The 21661-nt window shown below is 34.7% G+C and overlaps 1 protein-coding gene across 3 annotated transcripts; it reads left to right on the top strand.

The window, feature by feature from the left end:
- Positions 1–522: 522 nt before the first annotated feature.
- LOC133284113 (cytochrome P450 72A68-like) lies at positions 523–20902 on the top strand. 3 transcript variants are annotated; one of them, XM_061481096.1, is made up of 6 exons: positions 523–550; positions 1266–1517; positions 18539–18756; positions 19055–19299; positions 19779–20166; positions 20250–20902. In XM_061481096.1, the coding sequence occupies exons 1-6, from the start codon at positions 523–525 to the stop codon at positions 20679–20681; spliced, it is 1563 nt and encodes a 520-aa protein (XP_061337080.1). In that variant the 3' UTR covers positions 20682–20902. The 3 variants fall into 3 exon arrangements, with proteins under 3 accessions (XP_061337080.1, XP_061337078.1, XP_061337077.1); XM_061481094.1 differs by lacking the exon at positions 523–550 and adding an exon at positions 1067–1135 and having other exon boundaries at positions 1230–1517; XM_061481093.1 differs by lacking the exon at positions 523–550 and having other exon boundaries at positions 1085–1517; positions 20250–20901.
- The last annotated feature ends 759 nt before the right edge of the window (positions 20903–21661 follow it).

Raw genomic sequence — 21661 nt, 5'->3', positions numbered from 1 at the left:
CTCAAAACCAGAAAAAAAAACTTTTTCATTTAATCAAAAGTTGACGTAAACAATTATTTCAACCAAAAGTTTACATTATTGGATGAAGTTAAATCAATGATTTTATATTTCTTTAATAAGTTTCCTCACATGAGTTTCCACTAACTTAAAGGGTGAATGTTATATTAGGTCCAGCTAAGAAACTCTATATATTTTTTAAAAATAAAATAAAAGTTATGCATTCAACTTATTTTTACAATTTTTTCCCAGTAAAGAGGGAAAAAAATAATGTAATCCCTCAATACAATATTGTCTTTATACGTAGATAATCTCAAATTGACTGATACTTTTCCAAACTGAGCTTTCTTCTAGAAATTGTTGAAATTAAGGGCTAAATTTTATAGTTTCCACAAAGAGCCGAAAGACAAAGCTACGCGGTATCTTATGCTTGGCTGCCATTTTAGATAAAACAAAGAATTATTATAGATAAAATTTGTAAAGTAATTCTTCTGAAATAATTAAAAAGACTATATCAAAGATACTATGAAGTTACCAGAAAAAAAAGGTGTTAGTTTTGAGTTATCCTATGTCTTTTTAACTAATTCTCTTAAATCTTTATAATTACTTAAAATAAAAAAATGTAAAGTATTTAAATATTTTTTAAATAGTCAAGATTAATCAAAAACTTATGTGTAGGATATAAAGTTATTCTGTAAACTATTAATTTATATCTACTTAATCAGATTCTTTTATAATAGGGTGCGAAAATAAATTTTTAAAATTATAAGTATTATTAAGATTAATAGAAAATACTAATTATTATAAAAAAAATTTGAGGGAGGAACTAACTATTAATACTAATAATTTATTAATTATTAAAAAATATTATTTTACAAAATTAAAAAAAATGAAATCTCTAAGTTTTTTTAATGACTTCAAATTGCAAACATTAAATAAAAAGTTTAATATAATACGAATATAAAAAATATCAGTCCTTTGTCCTAATAGAATTATTTCCTTGTATATTAGTAATCTTATTCACGCCGAATATGAAGATACTAAAAACAAAAACACAAAACACAAAAATAAAATAAAATATCAAAAGGATAACTTAGATAATAGCACAGCACCTCATAGTTTTTGCCACCCAAATTCTGTAAGAACTGCTAGCTCTGATTTCTGAAAAGTATAGCACTTTGCTTCCTTTGGTTTCATCATCTTCCCTATTTTCTTTCACTTACCAATTACAGACACAAAAATGGAAGCAGCATGGGCCACAAGTGCAGGCATAATTTTCACAGTAATAGTTGCTATGATATGGGCATGGAGGGTGCTGAACTGGTTGTGGCTGAAGCCGAAGAGGCTTGAGAGGCTTCTAAGAGAACAAGGCCTTCAGGGCAATCCATACAAGATTATGGTTGGGGACTTAAAGGATATTATGAAGATGCAAAAGGAAGCAAGGTCCAAACCCATGAATCTCTCTGAAGATATAGTGCCCCGTGTGTTTCCTTTTGTCCAAAAAAATGTCAACAAACAAGGTATTCATATGCTTCCCACTCTTCTTATTTGCAATTGTCGTCTATTTGCCTCTTTCTTTACATTTTTTGTTATTGTATACTTAGGGAGCATTTAGTAGAGGAGAAAATTTTTTTTTATCCGAAAATCTCGATTTTTAGAAATATAATTTTTACGTTCAGTTTACGATAATATTCAAAAATTAAAAATTTAAAAAAATTCAGTTTCCCGTAAATTCTGAAAAATATCGCATACAAAACTTACTCTATTTTCCTTTTTCCTTTTTCCTTACGCTTGCTGACTTAATGACTTTGATAATCCATGTTCCATCACTTTTTTTTTGTACCCACAAAATAGTGACTCTCTTTTGCGAGTGCTTTTTCGGTACTACAGTAACATCTTTTCCAAACATGGATAAAAAATTAGGACTTAAAAAGGGAAATAGAAAAAAAGATATACTAGTACCCAAAAAAAAAAAAATTCCCTCTTTTGCAGTATCTTACTCCGTGTGCTATTATTTTTGTTTAGTCTATGCATATGTGAATATATGATAAAAAATTTTACAAAATCATACATGGTGTGCAGCTATACTTGTTTTAAAATAAAATACAAAACTAAAAAACTCAGAATATTAGAATAACGAATATTTTTTCTATCATAGATCATATACACTTAACACTAAATGACAGAGAGACCAAAAATAAATACTAATCAAAATGACTAATTATACCGCCGATAACTGACTCATTATGTCATCAATAAAAGATTCTTTAGTGCACCATCATGTTTATTACTTCACGATTAAAGACTACACAACTACTGAACTTTCAAATAACACAAGAAAATGAAAAGTCTTCAACTTCCCTCACTTAAATTGGTGTTTGTAACATCCAGTTTATTCCACATCCTTTTACATTCTCCATGGAACATATGCAAAGTAATCCACTGGGCTTGTGAAAAGAATCTCTCAAGTTTGAGAGGCTTAATGAACAAATCAGCAACTTATCTTTACTTCTGCAAAAAGCAAGGCCAGTTACACGTCCTTTATAAGATCCCTCAAGAAATGATACTTCCCATCTACATGCTGATAGGCCCAAGCACAGGAGGTTAGCTGGAGCACCTTCCTGGGCCAAGGACTTCATCAGTAGTTAGTGGGCTGGAGTATCCTGTTGAGCCCAAGCTGTAGTTAGTTAGCTGGGTAGGGAAGTGGGACAGATTATGTGGCTTACATTTAGTTTGTTATTAGGTTGATGTGGCAATGATCCACTGATATAAAGGCAACTATTGCATGAAATAGAAATAATCAGAATATATGAAAATTACTCTTGTTTTCTTTTCCCTATTTCTTCCTTGTTCCTTCTTGTTCTTCGATTGATCCACAAGGTTAGGGTTCGCGTCCCTTTCATTGGTGCTTTCATCGATTCTCAAGCATTCCATAATGCAGGTTCAAGATTTGGCGGAGGAGGTTGGTGCTTTTCAGTTGCGCATCGATCGGAGTTTGGAGGAATTGCAAACTCGCTTCGAACAACGTTTCACTGAGCATCAGAATCAGTTTACTAGTTTCAATACTCAACTGCAACAAATACATGCAGTAATTGTGGGTAATAATCATGGTCACGGTGATACTGGTCATGTTAGTGGTGTGCATTCGTCCAATCATACAGAGACGATGGGTGTTCCACATAATCGTTTCGATCCAAACGATCCACGAGTGTTAATGAAGTCAATTCGTATGGAGCTTCCAGTTTTTAATGGTACAGATCCAAATAGTTGGATTTTTCGTACGGAGCTGTATTTTGGGTTACAACAGGTACCTGAAAATCTTAAGGTTCGATTGGCGGGAATGAAAATGGAGGGTTTGGCGGGACCCTGGTTCCAATGGTTGTTCAATGGAGGTTCTATTCAGTCTTGGGAGGAATTGAAATTGGCTGTGAAACACCGATTTGGAGGGACAGCATATCAGGATCTGAGGGGAGTACTCTCCAAGTTGACACAGGATGGTCCACTCAGCGATTATATCAGGAACTTTGAAGCCTTAATTAATCAGGTCACTGATTTTTCTGATGAGGTACTAATGTGTTTTTTTATTTCTGGTTTAATCCCTGATTTACGAAGGGCCATTCAACTCCACACTCCTACCTCACTCCATCAGGCCATGCAATTGGCTATCACATATGATGCACATTTTGTGGAGTTACGTTCTTCCTTCACATCATCCAATACCAAAAGAATTTTCGCTAAGAATTCTTATACGGTGGAACAATCCCAACCTCAACCTCTCACTACAATTGTTCAGCCTCCAAAACCAGTTGTTCCTTCTTTACCTTCTACTGTACCTTACCGGAAATTGTCTCATGAAGAGCTGCAGAAGAAGAGAGACATGGGAATTTGCTATACCTGTGATGAAAAGTGGAATTCTCGACACCGATGTAAGGGCAAATTGTTTTTGATGATTGGTGAATCTGAGGAGAAATCCTTGGATGGTGATGAACAGATTGTCTGGCAACCACCATTGTCTATTGAGGAGCCTCCATTAGTTCATGCGGCTGCTTTACATTCATTAGAAGGTGATAGCAATCCAAGAGCCATACAGTTCAAGGTGGAATTTAAGGGAAGGTCAGTGTCTATTCTTGTAGATTCCGGTAGTTCTCACAATTTTATTCAAAAAAATCTGGTGGATGTGGTTGGACTGTCCACTGTCAAGGTTCCCAAAATGAGAGTATTTCTGGGGAATGGAGAATTTCTGATTTGTGATAGGAAATGTTTGGGAGTACCATTGAACATTCAAGGATTCATTTTCTCAGTGGATTTATGGGTGATTGAATTAAACAGTTTGGGCATTATTCTTGGGATCACTTGGTTAAGTGAATTGGGAAGAGTATTACATGATTACGTTGATATGTCCATGGAATTCATGACCCAGACTGGCAGGGTCGTTTTACAAGGTGAAAAGTTTGACAAAGCAGTGGTCGATAATGATCATAGCTGTTTCCATTTGGATGGCAACCTGGTTTAGGATGAGGTACCCGAATTGTTGGAAATGAAATCCAAGGTTCCAGTAGCTATATGGGATCTGCTGTTACAGTTCAAGACAGTATTCCAGCTACCAACAGGGCTACCACCTCCTAGAAAGTATGATCATGCTATTCATTTAACTGAAGGAGCCAAACCAGTGAATGTCAAACCATATAGATATGCTCATCACCAAAAGGAGGAGATTGAAAAACAGGTTATTGATTTGTTGGCTTTGGGGTTTATTAAGGAAAGTAGGAGTCCATTTTCCTCACCTGTGTTATTGGTGAAGAAACATGATAATACTTGGAGGATGTGTATAGATTATAGGGCTCTAAATAGCATCACAATCAGAGACCGTTTTCCAATTCCCACCATTGATGAGTTATTAGATGAACTTAAGGGAGCAAGAATTTTTTCCAAGCTTGACTTGAGGAGTGGATACCATCAAATTCTTTTGGCACCTGAAGATTCTGCCAAAACTGCTTTCCGGACTCATGAGGGGCACTATGAGTTTTTAGTTATGCCATTTGGTTTGACTAATGCCCCTTCCACTTTCCAAGCTGCCATGAACAACATGTTCAAACCTTTCCTTCGAAAATTCATTATAGTTTTTTTGATGATATCCTAATATATAGTGAATCCATGGGGGATCATTATCAGCATCTTACTGTTGCTTTGAGCTGTTTGCAGGATAACCAATTTAAGCTCAAACTTAGTAAGTGTAGCTTTGCCTTGCTTGAAATTGATTACCTTGGTCATTTGGTTTCTGGAGAAGGAGTCAAGGTGGACCCAAAGAAAATTTCTGCTATGTTAAATTGGCCACAACCGAAAGGTGTTAAACAATTAAGGGGATTTATTGGGCTCACTGGATATTATAGAAGATTTGTGAGGCAGTATGCTGCTATAGCTGCTCCTTTGACTGATTTGCTGAAGGATAATTCTTTTGTATGGAGTGAAGCAGCTGAGCAAGCCTTCGTGCAGTTGAAAAAGGCTATGTCGTCCACACCAGTCCTAGTTTTGCCTGATTTTTCTAAACCTTTCATTGTGGAAACTGATGCTTCTTCTATTGGTATAGGTGCAGTGCTTCAACAAAACAGCCATCCGATTGCTTATTTCAGCAAGAAATTGGGCCCTAGAATGAGAGTTGCATCCACTTATGTGCGAGAATTGTTTGCAGTCACAGAGGCAGTCAAGAAGTGGAGACACTACTTGTTGGGGTCTAAATTCATTATTCGCACGGATCATAGAAGTTTAAAGGAGTTGTTATCTCAAACTATCCAAACTGTAGAGCAGCAAAAGTATGCCTGTAAACTAATGGGGTATGATTTCTCAATTGAGTATAAACCAGGTTCAGCAAATATAGTGGCTGATTCTTTATCCAGGTGTTATGAGGAGGAGCAAACTGGTATACTCTTATCCTTAATTTCTGAATCTAAGTTCCATTTGCTGGAAGAGATTAAGGCTGAGAATCAATTGGATCCTGAGTTGCTTGATATTCATTCCAAATTGCATGGTAATGAATTGACTGGTACTGAGGTAGTTGACAGAGATGGCATTCTGTATCATAGGAATCGATTCCTATTGGGAACTACTTCTGGTTTAAGAAGGAAGGTCATTCAGGAGGCACATTCTACTCCATTGGGTGGGCATGCAGGGATTACGCGAACCCTGTTGAGGTTGTCTGCTTCTTTCTATTGGTCTGGAATGAGGAAAGATGTCACTGAGTATGTGAAGCAATGTGCTACTTGTCAAGTGATTAAAACAGCTACTGCTCCACCTAATGGGCTTTTACAACCTTTGCCTATACCTGAGGGGGTCTTTGAAGATCTATGTATGGATTTCATAACCGGATTACCATTATCTAAAGGATTTACTGTCATCCTAGTGGTTGTTGATCGATTGACAAAATATGCTCATTTTGGAGCATTGGCCCACCCTTATACAGCAGCAAAAGTGGCTGTTTTGTTTTGTGATATGGTTGTCAAGTTGCATGGTTTCCCTAAGACCATAGTGTCAGATCGAGACTCCATCTTCCTAAGTAAATTCTGGTCCCATATGTTTAAGTGCAGTGGAACTACCTTGCGCACAAGTACAGCTTACCATCCCCAATCTGATGGGCAATCAGAGGTAACTAATCGTTACTTGGAGCAATACATACGCGCATTTTGTCATGATGAGAACCATAAATGGGCTGAATTCTTGGGATGGGCAGAATTCCATTACAATACAGCTCATCATTCTTCCATTGGCATGACCTCATTTCAAGCCTTGTATGGCAAGATTCCCCTGATGATTCCTCCTTACTCCAAGGGATCTGTCCGCGTGGAAGCAGTGGATGTCATATTGACTCATAGAGATGCTCTCTTGCGACAACTGAAGGATCACTTAACAGCTTCCCAAAATAGAATGAAAGTTCAAGCTGACAAACACAGGAAGGATGCTTCTTTTTCTGTTGGTGACATGGTATTAGTTAAGCTTCAACCTTATAGGCAACTCACAGTGGCCAATAGGAAGAATCAGAAGCTAGCCAAGCGATATTTTGGCCCTTTTCCTATCTCACGAGTATTGAGTCCTGTGGCATATCAGGTTGAACTTCCAGCAGGCTGTCGAATTCATCCTTCTTTTCACATCTCAGTGCTCAAACTATATCGTGGAGATGCCACTGCTGTTGCTCTGTCATTGCCCGAAGAGACTCGAGAAAACCAACCTGTCCAATTTCCTTTAACAGCTTTAATGTCTCGTATCATTTCATATTCACATGGAACTCAAAGGCAATGGTTGATCCAGTGGTCACACTCCCTTCCAGAGGATGCTACATGGGAGAATGAAAACGAATTGCAGTTGCACTACCCAGAATTTCGATTACCATCAATGAACCTTGAGGACAAGGTTCTCTTTGAAGGAGGGGGCATTGATAGGCCCAAGCACAGGAGGTTAGCTGGAGCACCTTCCTGGGCCAAGGACTTCATCAGTAGTTAGTGGGCTGGAGTATCCTGTTGAGCCCAAGCTGTAGTTAGTTAGCTGGGTAGGGAAGTGGGACAGATTATGTGGCTTACATTTAGTTTGTTATTAGGTTGATGTGGCAATGATCCACTGATATAAAGGCAACTATTGCATGAAATAGAAATAATCAGAATATATGAAAATTACTCTTGTTTTCTTTTCCCTATTTCTTCCTTGTTCCTTCTTGTTCTTCGATTGATCCACAAGGTTAGGGTTCGCGTCCCTTTCACATGCTTGCTTCTCCCATGTAGAATCGGACATTGTTGCAATCATGACAAGTATATCGGTCGTACAAATAATAAAGTAATACGTAGAATTATCGTTCCCACAAGAATTAATATATCAAGCATTAAGTTCACTACGCGACCAAAGTTGGATCGATCGTTAAAGTTGTTGGGAGTATGACTTAAATATAAAATATGAACCTAGAGCTAACAAACTACATATCAAGAACGGAATCAAAAACGCAAAATAGAAAATAGGGACAAACATTAATAACTCAAAACATAGCTAGGGTGTCGATTTCCCCAATTTCATCCTAATGAATCCACCATTTTCCTCAATTGACATTCAATTTCATGTTATTGAAAAATCTGCAAAATTAATTAAAACTCAATCCCTTGGTGTTTCAATTCTTTACCCTATTAAGAATCTTAATCCTTTAGTGATCTTGCATAGGGAAGGCATTAAGAACGAAGAATCAAAAGAGTCATAGATTCCACAAGTCTATTCCTAGATCAAGCAAAACATAGCAATAAATCAAGTCAAAATCCTTCACCAACATCCCCGTTATCATGTAAGATTCATGTGTTCATCTATGAGTGATTAATTCATAAATAAAACTAGGAATGAAAATATGATTAACTGCATAACATAAAGATTGAATATCAAATTACTAGGAAAGTGTAGATAACATTAAGGTCAAAAGGTTCCATCTAACCCTAAGAACAAAAAAACCTAGCCTGACATAGTCAGGAAAACTAAGACAAATGATAAGAAACTAATGATATCCACAAAAGAACATGATAACCGGTCACCACGGTGAATGTAACACCTCGTTCATGACCAGTTTGTTATCAATATGTATGGCATTAAGCGTAGTTATAATCACAGTAATTGAATTAAAATACAGATAATTTTTTTCTTTTCAGTTAATAATTGCTTTTTTGATTAAAGCAATTCAAAAACTGTAATCATAACTTAAATAATATGTGGAAAACTTAAACTTTACTCAAATATACCATACATTGTTTCTACATAAATGTCAAGTGGTTACCATTCACCAACAAGAATTAATTCTCATTTTATTCATGTTCAAAACTGAATAGTCTTCACATTTTATAAAACTGGGAATAATTTACGTAACCATTAATTCCTCTCTTTTCGTATGTTAAACTATACATCTTGGAATTTTCAACGGCATATTATAAGCCTCGTTTGGATCTGTATAACTCAAGTTACCCCCGTCATAAGCCAATGCTTCAACCAAACTTTCGAGAAATAGGAAAGCGACTTCAAAATTAAACTGGGATTAATATACTTAATCAATGGCCCTAAGATTTTATAGGGTATAACTCTATGAGCTACCTTCACATAGGTCTAAAATCTCACTCAATTTGGAGCTTTGTAGCTCAAGTTATGGTCATTTTACTACACTTTGTTTGCTGTCTCGCCCAGATATCCAGATATTTATCGGGGAAATATCAGGATATTGGTCACGAAATATTCGGATATTTTATGGAAGTGGCAAAAAAAACCTTTCCAGCTTCGGTTTAGGGTCTAAAGGCCACCTTTTTGTCATATAGACTCTCCAACTTGAACCTAATTAACATTTTCTCATAGTACATGCCATTCATAGGCATCTCAAGGCTCAAAATCTAAGATCCATCCATTGACCATCTCATTACATACATCAATGTACATCATATAATCTCATGACTTACACATACACACATCACATTCTCATTCAAATCCTTTAGCATCAATATGCCTAGGGTCTCATTGACATCTTATGTCTTTCTAACTCTTTCTCATACAAAATAGACATTTATCTTTCCCCTCATTTCTCATCTATATTCTTGTATACATGAATATTAATTTCTCGTACAAACATACCAATGAATAACATCACAAAGGTATATAATTAAGTCTCATAGTCATTACAACCTTCAAACTTAAATATTACAAAACATGAACAAAGTCCTTTACAAAAGTATGCATCAAGGGTAATACAATATAACAATTATAATCTTTTAAGTTCCTACATAATACATATTCTTCTCAAAATGGGATTCCAATTATAATTACAGGCAAAGTATTCCAAATGTATCCACATGCCATAAAATCAACTCTAAGATGGCCTCTTGCCAAGAGATGCTCCCTCACTATCAGTGGAGGTACCTGAAATGTCCCCAAACATTGGATAAGATAAAAGCTCAGTTAAATAAGGGTCTTTGGAGGATCACTCCACCCTATATTTCTCTTTCAGTGCATCAAAAGTATTAAAACAAGCATGCATACATAATATATTGTAATAAACATCTAAGAGGATTCCACTATACTTTTATGGCTCATAGATACCTATTTTTTCTCTTCTCAAGAGAGTTCAACTCTACTTTGTGGCTCTTGAATATTCTTTCTCTCCTCAAGAGAGTTCTGCTCTACTTTGTGGCTCTTGAATAATCTTTCTCCGGTTTGGCTAACCATTGCATTTTCAAAGAACATACATAATACCTTACTAAAGGTTGTCCCAAAAGATAAATACCCAAGGAAGTTCTCTGTCTACTTTCTATTCTATTCTTTATACTTGCTATTCTTTCTCATCACGCATCATATAATTTTAACACTCAATGCACAATATAAATTCAATCTTCCCCAAGGAAGCATGGTGGAATATACAAGGGACTAATGCCTAAGGTCCGAAATTTTACCTCTCTTGTAGACTTCCACTTGCTTTCTCTTATGCTTTAAAAGCCTTAATCATAATCAAACCACCACAAGAAACCTATAACAAAATGTGGCAATGTGATTAATCATACATACAACACATAATTGACTAAGTTATTGGATAGAATATATCCTTAATCTTTAGTCTCCTAACTTACCTCTTTGATGAAAACTGAAGAACTCTAGTATTGAATATTTGTTAGTCTCAATGAATTCTCCTCAACTATCAATTCACAAGGCTCAACACTATAATGAAAACAACACACCGACACATGATTAAAATCCTTCAAAAGCATGATTACACAACACTTTGTTTAAGTCATTTTTCCAAAGTGATCTAAGTGGTGAATGCTTTTGTTGTCCTCTTCACAAGAAATAATCCTAAGCATATTTAACAAAGGAAGCTATATCCAAACAATCTCTAACTCATTCAACCATCCAAAGAAATTACTATTCATGAAAACCTGAGAATCTTAAAAATTCAAGTACACATGAATTGAATGGTGGAAACTTACCATGAATCACTCTAGGATGCTAGGATAAGCAAACTCCAAGCTTCAATGCACTCAAACTTTCCCAAATCACCAAAATCCTTCACAAACTCGAAACTTAGAGGGAAGATTTCCCTCTCCACAATGCTCCTTATAAGAAAACAAGGTTTGGGCTTTTGTAGAGGACGCGATTCTAAATGGTTTTGGCTTTGGAATCACTTGATTTGATTAACCCTAGCTCCATGTATGAATTTCACAAGATTTCTTCCTCCCAAAATGGCTTCTTCGAGTATGACAAGAAGAAGAGGCCAAGGATGCTGTTTTTGGGGAGAAAATGCTAAGTGTTTCGTCACTTAAATGACTTGGACTTTGGTCAATGGGGCCCACTTGGTCACTTACTCTTTCAATCTTTCTTTTTAACTTGTTCTAGCCAAATAGCTTAGTATTTCTATACATGTGTTTTATCGGCAAAACAATTAATTTATTATTTTTTAAATAAAAAATTATGAATTTATGAAAGTTTTGGAAATAATTACACTTTTATTGCACAATATCACGCCCAATTTGGACGTCACAAATCACGCCTAAATTGGGCGTCACTCAAGAGGCAATCACGCCTAATTTAGTCGTCACTCATCAGGTGTTGACACTTGTCACATATTTTTTTTCAAAAAAAAAATTAGCAATTTAATCGTCAGATCCGCGTGATTCGCGCGGGCAATAAGTTGAGATTCCTGTGCTTAGCGCGACTAGCGTGAAAATCACGCTATTAGCATGAGATTGCAATGATTGGCTCTTGTTTTTCTTCCACCTTGGCGCGATTAGCATGAGAATCCACGCCATTGGCGTGGAGAAACATGGCTCCTTAGGTTTTCACGCTAATAGCGTGAAATTCACGCTATTAGCGTGAGAAGGCAGTGGATGAACATGATTTGCACCATTATCACATTTGCATCAAACTAACAGTCTTCGTGCTTTCCTCCTATAAAAACATTAAAACCAGAGTGAAAGTGTGCCTGAAGATAGATTATCAATAATTCACTAAAATCATGCTTTTTATCACTAAATTACTGTCAAATCCTCGTTCTTTAAACTCTAAAATACCTATATGCTGAAGGCACATCAACAATCACGCCTAATTTAGGCGTCACTCATCAGGTGTTGACACGTGTCACATATTTTTTCAAAAAAAAATTAGCAATTTAATCGTAAAACTTCTGAAGGCCATAACTTTTGACTCGGGTATCCAAATCAGGTAATTCTTTTTTTGATTCCATATAACTTTTCGAGATCTGCGCAATGACATCTCATTTGACATATTTAATTTCTCACAAACACAATTTAAATTTGCAAGAATTGTATTATAAGAGCAGTTAAACCCAGAAGCCTCTGAGTTCTGGGTTTATGATTTAATATAAAAAATAAATAAAGATTTGGTTTGTGATTTAAATCAAAAATAAAAATAAAATTTATTATTAATAAGAAAAACAAAATAAATATTTGATTTTTGATTTAAACTCAAAGATCAACTTGAAAAATCTGTATTAATAAAGGAAATAATTAAATAAATATTGTAGATCTCTAAGGAAGAAGAATTTTATTTTTGAAAAGCATTCATAAGCCATCATTAATTTCAGAACACAAATAATATCCCAGAAGCTTATAGCATTAATCATTTATTTCAAAAATAAAATCCTTCTTCCTTAGAGATTTAGAATATTTATTTAATTATTTCCTTTATTAATACAGATTTTTCAAATTGATTTTTGAGTTTAAATCACAAATCAATTCTTTATTTTGTTTTTCTTAATAATAATAATTTTTATTTTATTTTTAATTTAAATCACAAACCAAATTTTTTTCATAATTAAAATAAAAAAAATATTTTTTAAATTTAAATCACAAATCAAATCTTTATTTATTTTTTTATATTAAATCACAAACCCAGAATTCATAGGCTTTTGGGATTAACCGCTCTTATAATATCATTCTTGCAAATTTAAATTGTGTTTATAAGAAATAAAATATGTCAAGTGAGATGTCAATGCGTAAATCTCGAAAAGTTATGTTGAATCAAAACAAGAATTACCTGATTTGAATACCCGAGTCAAAAGTTTTTGCCTTCAGAAGTTTAATGATTAAATTGTTAACTTTATTTTTTGGAAAAAAAATGTGACACGTGTCAACACATGATGAGTGACACCTAAATTAGGCGTAATTGCCTCTTGAGTGACGCCCAATTTTGGCATGATTGGTGACGCCCAAATTGAACATGATATTGTATAATAAATGTGTAATTATTTCCAAAATTGTCATAAATTCGTATTTTTTATTTAAAAAACAATATATCAATTTTTTGCCGTGTTTTATCTCATAAACATAATAAACTAGCCTCTCACTAATTTATTTTAAAGTTTCTAGTAATTTTACTTAATTGTATTTTTACTGCAAATCTTACTTTAATTCCTCTTTTTTCTTTAAAATAATTCATTATCATAACCTCTTTCTTTTCTCATTTATTTCTATTAGTTATGGTTAATCCATATTTTCTCATTATAAAGGTATTGGTTATTATAGGGAAGCTTTGACTCTTCCTTCAGCTCCTTTGCTTCAGAACAGAGCTTTCTCCTCTTTTAGGGCACAACCATCATGAACTGAATTACTCTCTTTCTGTTCTTCCATTTAAATAAAAGTCCATAGTATTTTTAAATAAAAGGCACAACCATCATGAACTGAATTACCCTCTTTGATCTGCTTGCTAACTTGCTCGCTGGAGCGAGCTGCAACATAAAACAACTTTGATAGCAAAAACATGGTTTCATATTTTGGGCATAACTTGAGCTATACTTGTCCAATTAATATGATCTTGGTCTTGTTTAAAAGATAAAATGGAGATATACTTGTCTTATAAGAAGTTGTTCACATAGACTTAGTTCTTTAACAAATTGCTTCTACCATATAAACTCACAAGTTGCAATATCCATTGCTCGATACCTAGCCTTTTACGCTTGACCTGGATACCATGATTTGCTTCTTACTCTTCCAAGAAATCATACTTTTCCTAAAAAGGACACAATAGCCTAAAAGAGATCATCTATCTGAAGCAGAACATGTCCAATCAACATCCGAGTAGCTACAAACCTCAATATGCCCATTATCTTTATATAATAAGTCTTTTCCAAGTGCCTCCTTGATGTATTTGAGAATCCTGGCAACTAAGTCCCAATGAGAATCAAGGAATTATCTGACCTCACTAACTACGAAAGCGATAAGTCTTGTTACAGTCAGATAATTGACCTTCCAAACCAATCTCTGATAATGACCATGATTTGTGAGAGGCTCACTCGGTCCAGGTAGAAGCTTGACATTAGGATCCATGGGTGTATCAATAGATTTTCACCCTAATATATCGGCCTATTCCTAGATATCTAAAGCATATCGTCTCTATAAGATAGAGATACATTGCCTTGATTGTGCCATATCTAGACCTAAGGAATATAGGAATTTACCAAGATCTTTGGTCTGAAATTGATTGAACAAGTATTATTTTAGCTTTTCAATTCAACTCGATCACTGTTAGTGATGATAATTTTATCAACATAGATTAGGAGATAGATGCGTTAATCAGAAGAACTATGCTGATAGAAAACAATGTGATCGACTTCACTATGGATTAATCCAAAAGCCTAAATAGTTGAACTGATACGAGTGAACCCAGCTCGGAGTCACTACTTTAGTTTGTTTAAAGATTAACGAAGCTTGCACACCAATCTAGATTACTCCTGAACAACAAAGTTGGGCGATTGCGGTGTGTAAATTATTTTTGCATTTGACCACTCCATTTTTTGTGGAGTATGAGGATATGTAGTTTGATGTAAGGTGCCCTATTTTGTCAAAAAATCTGACACTTTAAAGGATAAATTCTATGGCATTGTCATTACGCAAAATCCAAATAAAAAAGCCAAATTGAGTATAAATTTCAGCCAAAATTTTGATAAATAGAAAAAACTCATAACAATTTTTCATTCAGTAAACGCAAGTAAACAAGAAGAGTCAACGATATAGGAAACAAAATACTTAAAATCCAAAACAAATGTAGTTTAAGTTGGACCCCAAATATCATAATAAACAATAAAGAAAGAAGCATAAGCTCATTTATTAACTGTATTCATAAAGGAAGAACAAGTGGATTTTCCATGTTGATAAGACTGACAATCTAAAGACTTGAGATCAGATAAAAACAAAATCATCCATTGAAGTCTGGAAAAGCTTGGGTGACCCAGACGATTGGAAATGAGCTCTAGAGGCTTCATTATAAAATATGCCACTAGGGAACTAGGCATGGCGAGATAGCAAAGACCCAGTGACTCAAAACCCATGCCAATTGTCCTCGCCCTACTTGGATCTTACATCATAACAAAATTGTTAGAAAACCTGATAGAGCATGAAAGAGAACAAACTAATTGGCTAACAAATATTAAATTAAAAATGATAACTAAGAGTATCAAATATATGTAAAAGGTAGGGAAAGATGTGGACGGGCTTGTCCAATACCACAAATAGAGGCCTTAGTCCCATTAGCAAAAGTAACAAAGGATAAATTATCAAAATAAATAAGAGAGGTAATGAGGTCCTTGTTATCACATAGATGATCAGTAGCACCTGAATCAAATATCGAGGGCCTAATGGGTGACTGAGAGCTGAGAGCAAAAGAATTACCAATTTTTGAAGCTAAAGGTTGGGAAGCAAACTTAAGTCCAAGAAGAGTGTCATAACCGGCACTATAATTGGTTACTGATCCAATGGAGGGTGGTGCAATGTCAGATTGAGCAAAGTCAGCAATAATTGGGTTTAGATTAGGATATTTCTAATAGTAGGGCTCTTCGAAATGGCCCAAGTTTTGACAATAGTTATAGCGAGGCCTCCGTCCATGACCACGATTGCTATAACATTTACTATTCTTGCTAGTCATGAGCACTAGAGATGAGAGCAGTGGAATCTAAAGGAGGCACGACCAAAAAAGTTACAACAGGTGCCAGTAAATCCTTGTTGTTAAGGTTCCACAAATTCTAGAATGTCTGTGATTAGGTAGGAATTTCAACACTAGTCAAACATAATTCCTCTAGAAGATTGGAAAGAGCAAAACACATAAAAAAGTGCTAAGTTGCTTCTTGTGCTCAAATAGATCTCTAATATAGGGTAGCAATTAAGTACAATTGTTGGACGTCATTTGTGAAGCAACTTTTTGCTTCCTCCCACACCTTATAACATGTCTCAAAGAGAATGAAAAACTCAATGACTATCGAATTAATCAATGGATTGCCAAAATATTCTCAGGAGCTGGTCAACAACTTTCTTCCATTTAGATTGCTTATTCTTGGGAATATCATCAAGTTTTGTCATGAGAAGGAGTAAATGCCCTTGGCCGTTGAACCAAATCTTAACAGAAGCACCTCAGGTCTTCTAAGCGATGGATCAGGTAAATGTCATTGTTGTAATGAATAGGACAATGGTGGAAATAAGGCCGGCAGTGCCTTTGGCCACCTATGAGGCACCGACACTTTAAAATCTCTGATTTGTGGTGTCCGACACTCATCGACATTTCGACACTTTCCGACACTCTAATACTCGTTGCAAAGACTCAAAAAAGATTCAAAAATTACGTTGCGTCGCATTTTGAGTTTCAACTATTAGATTCGTTGGGTTACAATTACTATTTTATTGAGTTTAATATAAATATTTGGGATATCTTATGTTTCTTTACAAAATTGATGGATATTATAAGTTTAGTTTTATTTTTTTGTTATATTATTGAATATTAAATATAACATACACTACATAAATTAAAAATATTATATAATATCAAAAGTGTCCTAACGTATCGAAATTTAATATTTTTTAGAATTAACGTGTCGAAGTGTCATGTCGTATTCTGTGTCCCGTGTCAGTGTCGGTGCAACATAGTTACATGGGCGGGAGAAGAAACCTCGAAGCATTGGCTTGAGTGTCTCATCGCAACTCGCCACTATTTAGGGTCAAGAACCTGCAAGAAACCCAAAGTTGATTGGAAAAACACAAAAGGGAGTAAGAGATTGCAAAAATCAACATCGAAAATGTCTGAAACAATGGTGGCTCGCTGGAATCTCCCAAGTGGTTTGGACCCGTAACGAAACAGATTAGATCCACGTAGACATAGGGTTGTGCATGGGTCAGGTCGGGTCAGGTTTTTGTGCCAACTCGACCCAACTTGATTTTTGTAGGTCAGGTATTTTGACCCGACCCGCTTTAATTTGATCCAAGTCAAGTCTGACTTGGTTTAGATTTTTTTGAACTAGTTCAGAACCGGGTCAGATCTGACCTGACTTAGTTTCTGAAGTGGGTCTGACTTGGTTTCTGAAGTGGGTCAAATCTAACTTGACCCATTTTTGACTTGGTTTCGTCACAAAATTTCGTTGAAATTTCTACGTTGCAAACGAAAAAAATTTCGTCACAAAATTATTTTTTCGTCAGAATACTTTTTGTCGAAAAGCGACGAAATTTTTTCTCTAATGAAATTTTTACAAAAATAAATTTTCTATCGAAATTTAGTTTCCATCAAAAGTTTTTACGAAAATGATTTCCTCCATCAAATGTTTTAAACGAAAAAAGAATTCAGTCAAAAATTTTGACGGAATGTTTTTCGTTCAAAATTTCGATGGGAATGTTTTCTAACGAAAATTTAGACGGAAATTGTTTTGAGGGAAATGTTTCATTCGAAACTTTCGACGAAATTTAGATTCTCTAAAGAATTTTTGCAGAATATTTTTTCCGTCAAAATTTTTTATCGAAATATTTTTTGTCAAAAATTTTTACGAAATTTTTTGACAAAAATATGTTCCGTTGAAAATTTTGATGGAAATGTGTTTCGCTAAAAATGTCAACGAATTTTTTTTTTTGTCAAAAAGTTTAACGTAAATGTTTCGCCGAAATTTGAATTCTGTAAAGAATTTTGATGAAATTTTTTTGCGTCAAATTTTTTTTATGGAAATGTGTTTTGTGGAAATTTGCGTGAATAGGTTTTTTTGTGAAATATTTTGACGAAATTCAGATTCCGTAAAAAAATTTGACAAAAAAATTTTTCCGTCAAATTTTTTTACAGAAATGTTTTTAGTCACAAATTTTGATGAAAATATTTTTCGTCAAAATTTTTTGCGAAAAAATTTGATGGTAATATTTTCCATAAAAATTTTGACGTAATTGTTTTACGTTAAAACTTTTCTTTTAAAGCAATTGTGACTGTACCCAAAGTATCGCTATAGCTTCTGCCTCAATCCTCCTTCCCTTTTATACTAAGCAATGGTCCATCAATTGATAAAATGTGTAGCTCTTTTCTTACCATTCTCCTCCATAAAAAAGAAGCTACTTAGTCTTTTAAAATAGTTTTAGAGTGACATTGCATAGCAGGGAATTTCCTGAATTAGATTTTGGAGGAAGAGGCAGAAGCTGATAAATTTTCCCACTTTTTTACAAGACATTTCTGTCATTATAATTTTTCTTTTTTTTGCTTATCTATAGTTGAGACTTCTGATAAAGTTGCTGATCGTATGCAGGCAATAATTCTTTTATTTGGTTAGGACCAATGCCAAGTGTGACCCTCACAGATCCTGAGCTAATAAAAGATGTACTTAACAAGATTTATGACTTCCCAAAACCTAATGCCAATAAGCTTGTCAAGTTACTAGTTACGGGTCTTGTAAGCCATGAGGGAGAAAAGTGGAGCAAGCACAGAAGGATAATCAACCCTGCATTCAATTTAGAAAAATTGAAGGTTAGTTTCCCTTTTTTTTTTTTTTTTTTTTTTTTTTTTGGTAAACAAGGTTAGTTTCCCTTTACTAGATATAGATCTTGTATAATATTGTGCCTTTTGAAAACATGTCAGAAACACACTGGCAAAACTACTTTTCCTGGAAATGCATTCTATTGGCAAAAATATTTGGTATGGCATATTGGCATAGCTTGTGCTAGTTTATCCAGCAACATATACTTTTGCAAACATCTGCATGTTTATGTGCGTAGTTTGACACAATGAATGTGAACTCTTTTGTTATTTCTTTATTACACCACAGATTATGTTACCAATATTTTTTGAAAGTTGCAATGATCTGATTAGCAAATGGGAGGGAATGTTATCTCTTGATGGATCCTGTGAAATGGATGTTTGGCCTTTCCTTCAGAATTTGGCGAGCGACGTTATTTCTAAAACAGCATTTGGAAGTAGTTATGAAGAAGGAAGAAGAATATTTGAACTTCAAAAAGAGCAAGCTGAACTTGTAATGAAAGTTTTAATGAAAGCTTTCATCCCTGGATGGAGGTATGACTAACCTGTGTATCTGACTGCTCAATGACTAAAGTAAGATCAAACTTATTAAAGGAGTTTTGTTTAACTGATCTAAAACCATATTTCAGATAGGAAACAACATTTAGCAAATAATATTTTTTATTAAGAATCAAATAAATTTGTTTTAACAACAAGCAATTTACCAATTATGGTGATATGAATTTGCGGTCTCTAAATAGCAACATGAATAGGAAAAAATTTCATTCATTTAAGTTACATTTGTTGTACAGAATAAGAATCTATGTCTCATATACAATGTCCACTTATTTAGGAAATATTGTGATGGGAAGATGAGATGCAGGGTCTGAATTGCCACTTGAAAAAGTAAAACACTAGCAGATGGAAAACCAAACTATGTTTACCGTTGACAGAACAACCACTAGATCTAGAAGGCTAGTTGATATTTGAATGAGCATTCCCTTCGTATCATGATAATTTATGATTATTTGTAGGTTTCTACCTAATACTACCCAACGGAGGATGAAGCAAATTTACAGAGATGTACAAGTTTCGCTTAAGGATATAATTAACAAGAGAGAGAAAGCATTAAAGGCTGGTGAAGCTGCTAAGAATGACTTGTTAGGAATACTTCTGGAGTCAAATCATAAGGAAATTGAAGAACAAGGAAACAATAAGAATGTTGGAATGAATATTGAAGATGTAATAGAGGAATGCAAGCTATTCTACTTTGCAGGGCAGGAAACCACTTCAAGTTTGCTTGTTTGGACAATGGTGTTATTGAGTAGGTACCCTGATTGGCAAGCACGTGCTAGGGATGAAGTCTTACAAGTCTTTGGAAACAGCAAACCAGATTTTGATGGGCTGAGTCACCTTAAGATTGTAAGTATTGTATTATTATGATTTTGATACTGAATATAGTATGTCCTTGATACTTACCATTAGTATTAATCTTTTCGTAACAGGTAACCATGATTTTGTACGAGGTTCTTAGGTTATACCCACCAGCACTTGAGGTTTCTCGAACTGTTCACAAAGATATGAAACTTGGAAACATGACATTACCTGCTGGAGTGCAAATTTCCTTACCAATAGTTTTGGTTCACCATGACTGTGAACTATGGGGTGATGATGCTATGGAGTTCAATCCTGATCGATTTTCTGAAGGAGTTTCAAAGGCAACAAATGGCAGAGTTTCTTTTATTCCATTTGGATGGGGCCCAAGGATATGCATTGGACAAAACTTTGCCATGTTGGAAGCAAAGATGGCTTTGTCTTTGATTTTACAACATTTCTCATTTGAACTTTCTCCTGCTTATGCTCATGCTCCAGCTCAAGTGATTACTCTTCAGCCACAATATGGTGCTCATATCATTCTACATAAAGTGCAAAAATAAAAAATAATAATAAGCTCTTATGGTATGATTTTTATCACACAGCTCTGCCGGAAAGCTTGTAATGTAATAATAAAATCATCCTTTAGATACTATGATATGTTTGATTTCATTTACACAGCTAAATTGAATCCCTTGTTATGTGTTGGGATTTAATTTAATAAATTTGATTCTAGTATAAGTTTGCAATAATTTATGTTGTCTAAATTAAAATATTTGTCATTTTAAATCACATAATTCTGTTCATTGACTATCCACCAGTATTTTGACAAATTTATATTTTCTTTTTAATATTCGTGTGTGTGTATGTTTTTTTTTTTTCTCATTTAGGTAATTGCGGTTTTGCAGCTTTTACTTCTTGTTGTAGAATTTGAGTAGCAGATGAAGTTGTAGGAAAAAATAGAGCAAACCACACTGGGGACTTTGGAAATATTGGAGAGGACTTGGGCAAAAAAATTAATATAATGCTTTTTAATTAAAAAATTATAAATTTACAACTGTTTTCATAATATTTACGTATTTATTGCACACAAACACGTCCCATCTGAGTGTCACATGTCATGTCCAAAGAGAGTGTCACATCCTGGTGGGTCACGCCCAAACCAAGCGTGACATGTGACGCCCAAGTGGGGCGTCACCCACCAGGCCTATAACCCACCCCCCCCCCCCATTTTACCCTTTTAATCATTTCACACTCTCACTCTAACCTCTCTCTAAAGTCTCACCTTCAACGATGGCAAAAACAATCGGTAAACATTCTTCATTTTCATCTTGGGCTGTGGCCACCAACTATTTGCCTTTGTACTTCCCATATAAATGTGTTCCATCAATCTGTATCACCGGTTTGGCAAATTTAAACACCTCGCAACACTGTCTCAACGTCCAAAAGATGCGATGAAACATTTTTTTTCCAGGAACTAAGCCATGCTCCACATAATAATCATTTGTTTGAATATGATAAAAAGAACCTGGAGAAAAGCGAA

This window comes from Gastrolobium bilobum, unplaced genomic scaffold (genome assembly GCF_033153095.1).
Source record: "Gastrolobium bilobum isolate Gb01-03AN ecotype WA unplaced genomic scaffold, APGP_CSIRO_Gbil_v1 utg4822, whole genome shotgun sequence".
Classification (NCBI taxonomy): Eukaryota; Viridiplantae; Streptophyta; class Magnoliopsida; order Fabales; family Fabaceae; genus Gastrolobium; species Gastrolobium bilobum.
The sequence above is the reverse complement of the archived record's forward strand: the minus strand, read 5'-3'. Positions and strand labels throughout refer to the sequence as shown.

Coding starts and splice junctions, on each gene's coding strand:
- LOC133284113 (XM_061481096.1), top strand. CDS start 523: ATGAAGTTACCAGAAAAAAAAGGTGTTA. Junction 1,518..18,538: donor AAAAAATGTCAACAAACAAG/GTATTCATATGC, acceptor GATCGTATGCAG/GCAATAATTCTTTTATTTGG. Junction 18,757..19,054: donor TCAATTTAGAAAAATTGAAG/GTTAGTTTCCCT, acceptor ATTACACCACAG/ATTATGTTACCAATATTTTT.